Source organism: Prunus mume, linkage group LG4, assembly GCF_029339155.1.
Source record: "Prunus mume cultivar Tortuosa linkage group LG4, ASM2933915v1, whole genome shotgun sequence".
Classification (NCBI taxonomy): Eukaryota; Viridiplantae; Streptophyta; class Magnoliopsida; order Rosales; family Rosaceae; genus Prunus; species Prunus mume.
Genome location: NC_142701.1, coordinates 6324001 through 6332704, shown reverse-complemented (window position 1 = coordinate 6332704; position 8704 = coordinate 6324001). Strand labels below are relative to the sequence as shown.

At 33.6% G+C, this 8704-nt stretch overlaps 1 protein-coding gene across 1 annotated transcript; it reads left to right on the top strand.

Moving 5' to 3' along the window:
- Positions 1-3150: 3150 nt before the first annotated feature.
- Positions 3151-5050, top strand: LOC103328490 (trans-resveratrol di-O-methyltransferase-like). Its single transcript, XM_008230884.2, has 2 exons — positions 3151-4068; positions 4613-5050. Exons 1-2 carry the CDS (start codon positions 3196-3198, stop codon positions 4919-4921), a joined length of 1182 nt encoding a protein of 393 aa, XP_008229106.2. The 5' UTR covers positions 3151-3195; the 3' UTR covers positions 4922-5050.
- The last annotated feature ends 3654 nt before the right edge of the window (positions 5051-8704 follow it).

Below are 8704 nucleotides of genomic sequence, written 5' to 3'. Positions count from 1 at the left end.
TCCCGAGAAAAGACATTGTAGGTGCTGTATATTGCACATTTGCTTAGCCTAGAAGATGCAATCTAGGTGTCCAACGAAAAGCCCATTTCGTGGGCATTAACCTATTTCTATCTAGGGACTGCATATAAAAAGACAAAAGGCTTTAACAAGGGCTTTTAAATCTAGGGCTTTTAATAACAAGGCTCACTTTTTCTTCTACAACAATTGTAGTTTATTTGTAGGGACATTTTGGAAAAAGCAAAAGGAGAGAGAAAAATTTAAAAAGCAAAAATGGAAAAAATGCCCTTATTTATTTTTAGATTTCCTAAGGAATCCAATACATTTGCATGTCTTTGATTTGAAAGTTGAGTGGTTTTTTTGTCTTTTTGGAAAAAGCTTTGGCTTTTTCTAAAAGTGAAATTTTTTTTATGTCTAAAACCTAAAAAACCTTTATTTGTAATGCTATTCTTTTTCTCTGACTTATGAATGATATTGGTATTGTCTAAATTATAAGGATATTTGATTGTCAATTTTTATATATAAAGCTTTTAGGCTTTCAAAATTGCACCTCCCTTAAGAAATTCATGGGTCTGCTAGTGTACACAATAAGAATAATATGTAAAGAAATCAACTTAGGTATATTTAAAAATCATGCACATAAGCCAAAATAAACTTGTATATATGGTCAGAATTAAGAAACTTTTTGACACAAACTATAACCCACTTGATTAGCTGTTAGATGAAACCATTTTGAATGATAGTTATGTTAAAAATGTTTAGTATTTGTCCCATATCGAAAATTTAAGGGACCTTACATGGGTTTATAAAGAGTTAGGCTACTTCGTTTATTGTCAATTAATTTTGGAGTAGAAACTCAAACTTTAGCCTACCCCACAGCCTGTCCTTCATCCAACAAACTGTTTTGAGTATTTCTCCACTATCTCTGTCATTAAGCCAACAAACTGTTAACTATTAGCTTTGGATCAATTTTAAGAATTCTTTTGGTTTCACAATTTCTAGAAATTTCTATAATTTGATGCTTCATAAACCTTCTTGGTGTGGTTGCATGGAGTTTGGTTCTTTTTTGGCTGCAACGGGAGTTGGGTGTTTTGCTTACTTTGATCAAAAAGTGATGATATATATATTTAAAATGAATGAAAAGGGTTAGAAGAGAACTTAGATTAATATCTCTGAATATTTGAGGTTCTTCGTGCTTCCAAATTTGAAAAGAAGATGGATAGAGGAGAGAACCTAGAAAGAGAAGAGTTTTTCTTCTCTGGGTAAGGAGAGAATATAATTATTATTGAAGGAGAAAAACATATTATACATAATATTACGTGCCTATTTGGTATTGCTTATTTGGGGTGATAAGTGATTTTTAAAAAAATTTGGGAAACCCAACCAGTTTGGTAAACTATGAGAAAATCACTTATTATTAAAAATTGTTGTGAGAGAAAGCTATAAAAGAAAGTAGCTAATAAGGTGCTTTCAATTTCTGATTATGCAGGAATCAATTTCAAAGAGGTGATGAGTTTAATGATTCTGCTGCAATCATTTTTTAATTAGGGAATCCGTACCAACAACATTTTTAACAAAAAATTTACCAAACGCCAAACTGCTTTCTCACAAATGATTTCTCTCAAAGAAACTGACAAGAATTATTTTCACAAAGACAAAGAATGCCAAACTAGCCCTACATATACATAATATTAGATGAAACTTCACTTTGTCAATTTCTCCCTCCCACTTCAAAGTTCAATCTACAGTAACCTTCTGCACATGCATATCATATTAGCATATATATATATATATATATATATACGTACTGCCCCTTCTAGTATTATTTACTTAAGACTTTGTATCACAAATGGGCCTTAAGGTTTGTCAAATTATCACCTTGGTCCTTTATAGTTTTATCTGACAATATTGGTCCCTTACGTTACACATCATACATCAATTTGGCCCGGCCGTCACGCTCAGTCAAAATTTTCAGTTAGATTGCTGACGTGGATGTCATGTGGATTAAACAATATTTTAAATATTTTGAATTTTATCACAAATGGTATTTGAGGTTTGCGAAATTATCACCTTTGGACCTTTATATTTTTTTTTATGACATTTTGGTCCTTATGTTACACTCCACACATCAATTTGATTCCGCCGTGAGATTTTGTTAAATTTTTTTTGTTAAATTGTTGACATGACACATATGTGGTGCATACATAGCGAATGAGAAAATGTCAAGTGGATCTAAATGAAGAAATGTTTTATAAAAAAAATAGTTTAACATTTTATATTTTTTTTAAAAGAGAAAATAATTTCAAAACATACATTTTTTTATTCAAATCCACTTGGCATGTTATTAATGGACATGTAAGCTCCACATACATGTGGCATCAAATCCGTTAGATTTTGTTGAAAAACCCTAAACCCTTTAGAAAATAGTTTAACATTTAAAATATTTATTAAAAAAAAAATTAGAAAGTGAAAATTTTCAAAACCTAATTTTTTATAGATATTCAAATTATTTCATGTTATTATTGATATGTAGGCTCCATATAGACAAACAAAGTTAAACTGCTAGGTTCTGTTGAATTTTTATCAATTTAACATAAATTTCAATAGAACCTAACGGATTTGACGTGACATGTATATGGAGCCTACATGTCCAATAATAACATGCCTAGTGGATTTGAATAAAAAAAACAAATTATATTTTGAAAATTTTCTCTTTTTTTTAATTAAATTTTTTCTAAAAGATTTTAATGTTAAACTATTTTAAAAAAATATAAAGGACCAATAATGTTAGGAAAAAAAACGTAAAGGACCAAAGGTGCTAATTTTGCAAACCTTAGGGACCATTTGTGATAAAACCCAAAATGTTTAAAATATTTTTTAATCCATGTGGCGTCCCCGTCAGCAATCTAACGGAAAATTTTGATGGAACTTGACGGCATGACCAAATTAATGTGTGAGGTGTAACATAAGGGACGAATAATGTCCGAAAAAAAAACATAAAAAGGACCAAAGGTGATAATTTGGCAAACCTTAGGGACCATTTGGGATTAAAAAAAAAAAAAACCCTTTACTAAAATAATTGGGATGTGGATTGTGTCGTTGGCAACGACTATATAAGCAGATCACCAGTATAAAAGACTTAAAATAAGAGCCAACGGTGTTCTTTGGCTACACATATAAACATACACACTTAGATAAATGAGTTTGAGTAATGATAAAGTGAGTGCTACTAGCCATGAGCTTCTTCAAGCTCAAGCTCATGTGTGGAATCATATCTTCCAGTTCATAAACTCCATGTCATTAAAGTGTGCAGTTCAATTAGGCATCCCAGATGTGATTCACAACCATGGCCAACCCATATCCCTTTCCAATCCCATTTCCGGCCTCAATGTCCACCCTTCGAAAGCTCATTTCATCGCACGCCTCATGCGAATCCTCGTCCACTCCAATTTCTTTGCACAAGACCAGCAAGTTCAGCTACCACTTATTCCAAACAATAATAACAACAATGAGAATATTGTTCATCAGGATCTTGATGATGAAGAGGAGGAAAAAGCTGTTGTGGTGTATAGCCTAACACCAGCTTCCAGGCTTCTCCTCAAGGAAGGTCCATTAAGCACCACACAATTTTTACTTATGATTCTTGATCCAGTAATGACAGATCCATTTCATCTAATGGGAACTTGGTGCCAGATGAACAATCATGGAAATCATGATCATCCAGCTTCCCCATTTGAGATGGCACATGGAAGGCCTTTATGGGGTTTGGCTGCTCAGCAACCAAAGTTTGGTAGCTTGTTTAATGAAGCAATGGAGGCTGACTGTCAGCTGATAGCAAGGGCAGTAGTTGAAGAGTGTGGAGGAGTTTTTGGGGGTTTGAATTCCTTGGTTGATGTTGGAGGTGGCACAGGAACCATGGCCAAGGCCATTGCCAAGGCCTTCTCCAACATTAATTGCACTGTCTTTGACCAACCACATGTTGTTGCAAACTTGCAAGGGACTCACAATTTGGATTTTGTTGGAGGAGACATGTTTGAGAAGATACCCCCAGCAAATGCAATTTTCCTCAAGGTAATAATAAAACTCAATTATTTCTCTCATTTTTATTATTCCTTAATTTCCTAATTAATTATTACCTTGTTGTTAGTAAACACATCTCACCCTTGCCTTTGGAGAATTTTCTAAACTTGTCCTTGTTTTGCTTGGCTTTCAACTCGAGTTGTGTATTTAAGGAATTTTTAGGGAGTTTAATAATAAAACTCAAAACGAAAAGACAATCTTGTTGAAGAATGTAAAGTAACACATTGGAAACTTGGACAAAACGGATAACATATGCCCTTTTATATAAACCCACACCAGCTTGGACTACGTTGGTGGTTAATTTGGGGGTAATATCGATGTTTCTAGTGGTCTGCGGATCCGTCCCTCTAAAATCTTAACAAACCTTACTATTCATAAATGAATTAGTAACGATGACAAGTCAATCGGTGCATGTACAAAGTATATTAAGCAGGTACCATACACTAATTCTATGGACTGATGTGGTTGTGAGTATAAATTCAAGTCTTACTTTAAAGTAATTAACCATTAATTAATGCATGGCATCAATGATCAGTGGATTCTGCATGATTGGAGTGATGAGGAAAGCGTGAAGATATTAAAGAAGAGTAGAGAAGCAATTCTGAGCAAAAATGAAGGAGGAAAGGTTATCATCCTGGACATAAATGTGTCTGCAGATGATAAGGAGATGGATAAGAAATCAATTGAAACTCAGCTCATGTGGGATATGTTGATGATGGTCGACGTCAGTGGCAAAGAGCGTAGTGAAGCAGAGTGGGAAAAGCTCTTTCTGACTGCTGGATTCTCTCACTATAAGATTACACATACATTGGGCCTCAGGTCTCTTATTGAAGTTTACCCCTGAAAAAAAGCATCACTCTTTTAATTGTATGTTAAGTGCTTGCGAATTTCGTGAAATAAGCCCTAAATCCATTTTACCTCTTTTGGTGTGTATATGCATATATTCTAAGTTTGGATGTTTCCTTCTTTGTAATCTTTAAAGTTTATAATTTAGTTCTTAAGAAATAAAAATGGTACGATGCCCTGAAAAGAAAAAGGAGAAGCCCAAATGTATGATGGACCAATAAGACATACGGCCATGAATGAGAAACAGATTTCATGCTAATTCCAATCAATTTTTGGGAGTTAATTTAAAAAATAAATAGTTAACAACAATTGAAGCGTGGTTTCCTATGAATTTTTATGCCATGAAAAGGACCATAGTCCACGTTTAGCACTTGAGAAAACAAAAGCAGCCTTGTTCAAGTTGTTAATGTTGGAATTTTAAAAAAGGTTTTAAAAATTTAACAGTTTTTATTTATTGTGGGGGTTATAAGTATTTAATATTCAGGTTTTATTTTTATATTGAATGTCTTAATTTTCTAGTTGGTGGAGGTTTCATGTTCTTGGATGCCTATAAAAGGCCACTCCTCCTTCACATTTAAAACAACCACAATACACCATCAGAATATCACATACCACAATCACCACCACAAACTAATTCTCTCATTTTCTACTTTTATAATATTCTCTACTTTATATTATCATTTTGGCAATGGTTCTGTAACTTGAATACCTATATTCGTCTATGAACGTTCTCATAGCAGATCTTGAGTTTGTGTACAAGGAGTCGTATCTTTGAGTCTTGTAGATGCCAAGACTTCCACACGAGGGAGGCTATAGAGGCTTTAGGACAACGTCTTTAACGTGGTTCATCGTACTTTACCAAACTCACCTTCTTACTTATTATTTATTTTGCTTTTACTTACCTATTATTTTGTTTTCTTCAATTTTATTGTACCTTAAAAGCTTTCTAATTTGTTTATATGATATTATAATATAAAGGCTTTGTATTTGGCTTTACGGAAAAGGAAAACTATATATTTTTTTTATAACAATGTAAAGCATTTGTATGTTAAAGTTGTTTTCTTCCCATACTGCTATTGCTTTAATACCTTATAACTTTTGTACTGAAACTTTTGTATTTGTATTGGACATTCAAATTGAAAATTACAATTTGTTATGGATAGATGCAGTTTAAAGCTTTCATGTTGTCTATACAATTCCAGTTGCTTTAAATATTGTTGGTACATTTATATTTCTATAATTTGTTGCTAACGTTTGGGAAATTGCTGTTAGTGTTTGGAGGAAAAATAAATAAATAAATAAACCTAGAGACTAATTTATGGGGTATTATTATTATACGTCAAATTGCCACGGGAAATAATTGGGGAAAAAAAGGTGCAGCATATTTTGAGAAATGTTCTATTTATTATTATTATTATTATTATTATAGATGATGAAAGTTGCACAAAACGCTATTACGTTCAACTTTGGTGTAATGTTATGGACCGTTAAATTCTTTACGGATCAAAACTGGCATAAATATCCTATCAGGTATGGAATAAAAAAACTGATTTATTTTGTTTCTGGTTCCCTTCAGCCGTTAGCCTTACGGCATCATGTTATATCTACAACTTTAATATTATAATTGCTATAAAATTACTCCAATGTCATTAGAACATTTTATTGTCACTTATTGAGTTAATTTGAAATATTTACTATGAATTTAGTTTTGGTTTCGTTGAAATATTTTCTCTATGGTACCTTCTTTATATTGGCGTGAATGCCTAATTCTGTCAAACTTCAATTAGTTTCTATGATTTCTTGTTTTGAAACTAAACTCAGTCTAGTTTATTTAGAAGCTTTTGCATTGCACATTCAAATACAGAGATAATTTTTATTTACTGCAGCTTTAATTTCAAAACTTTAGTGCCGCAATTGCATATTATCAATTTTATGACGTTTAGAGATATTGTTAGGTGTTTATTGCATTTAACGTACTAAACATTTAAGCATTTAATCACATCTTTGTTTTAATATCTCGGACTCATTCTCAAGCAGCCAAATATTATATATCCAAATCATGCAATCCTTCATATTAGTTACTTGAGTTAATCTTGATACAAATATATTGAGTGAACTAATGTTCTTTTGATTGTGAAGTCTTGGCAACTGCCACATTGAGTTAATTGCCATGAAGTGTACATCGTGAAATCTTCCTAGGAAAACTGAAAAAAATAATAATAATAAATTATATCATTGTAAGTGGCATTTAATTTTGAGTTTTGGTGTAAGGCTTTCAAACCCTAATTTTTTTTTAGGTATTTTTTTAAAAAATATTTTTGGAGGCTTTCGTTGGTTTCACTATTATATTTACAATGACTACCAAGATGACTGTGAGTTGGCATATCTTATGAATTTTAGAAATAAATAAACTTTTGGTACAATCTACATATATTTTGAGAATTTTCTAATTTGTGGGGGTACTAGCTCGACATTCTCTTCGGGCTTCCATCCTTCTTTAGGAGAGGCCTCCGAACGGATTCCCTTGACTTGGTCCTGATTCTTTGATTGCTATTAGAATAGCTATCTCTTTCCTTTGGTCTCATCGCCATTAGGAACAGATTTGCTTTCTCCTCTACTTGTTCTACTCCTTCAATCGCCTGATCCTCCGCCTCTGTCAGTATTTCCTCGCCATTGCTCGACTGATCCGCCGACACCGCCTCAGTGATTGGGTAGCAAATTTTCTGATGCGTAGCGGAGGTGATGGCGTTGATATCCATGGTTTGCCTAGAATGCCATTGTAGGGTGACACGGCATCGATGACCATGAATGTTTACAGCTAATTATAGGTGGCACGAGATTTTCTGCCGAAATTTCAGCAGAATCTCCCCTGTAAATTGAACATTTCCCAAAAATTTCAACTTGCATAAAACACATTTGATATCCCAACCGGCAACACGCACAAGATAATTTCATGCAATTCACATAATCGGCCTCCGCGCTTTAAATAATAAATGCCCACCATAATCAATATAAAATAACTTCCCAAATATCCAACATACGAGGTTTTAACCTCCTAACACAATCACATCTCGTTCTCACCCGAATTTCAAGACCAACGACAAGGTCCTCACCACATTCAATAAAACACATAAGCAAGGTTTAACCCGCGGCTGCATCTAGGCATCACTCTAGGTCGCCACGCATTTCAAGGCATTCACCACCGCTATGAAGAAGTTTGGTTACCAACATGCCAATATTGATCGAACTCTATTCATTAAACATAGGGCTGGTAAGGTGACTTTGTTGATTATTTATATTGATGATATGATTGTGACTGGTGATGATACTGTAGAAATTGAGAGACTGCAGAAACGTTTAGCATCTGAATTTGAGATGAAAGATTTGGGCAGCCTGGAATATTTTCTAGGAGTGGAAGTCACTCGATCTAAACATGGCTTATTTCTTTCACAAAGCAAGTATGTCATGGATCTGCTAGCAGATACTGGAATGCTTGACTGTAAACCAGCTGATACACCTATTGTTGAGAATCATAAACTTGGTGTTTATGTGGGATAAGGTCCCAACTAACAGAGAAAGATACCAAAGGTTGGTTGGAAGATTGATTTATTTATCATTAACACGCCCTGATATTGCCTATGCTGTAAGCGTTGCTAGCCAATTTATGCCTTCACCTAGTGAAGATCATATGGCTACTGTGATTCGTATTCTGAGTTACTTAAAGTCTGCTCCTAGGAGAGGTTTATTATTTAAGAAAAATGGTCACTTGGATCTAGAAGGT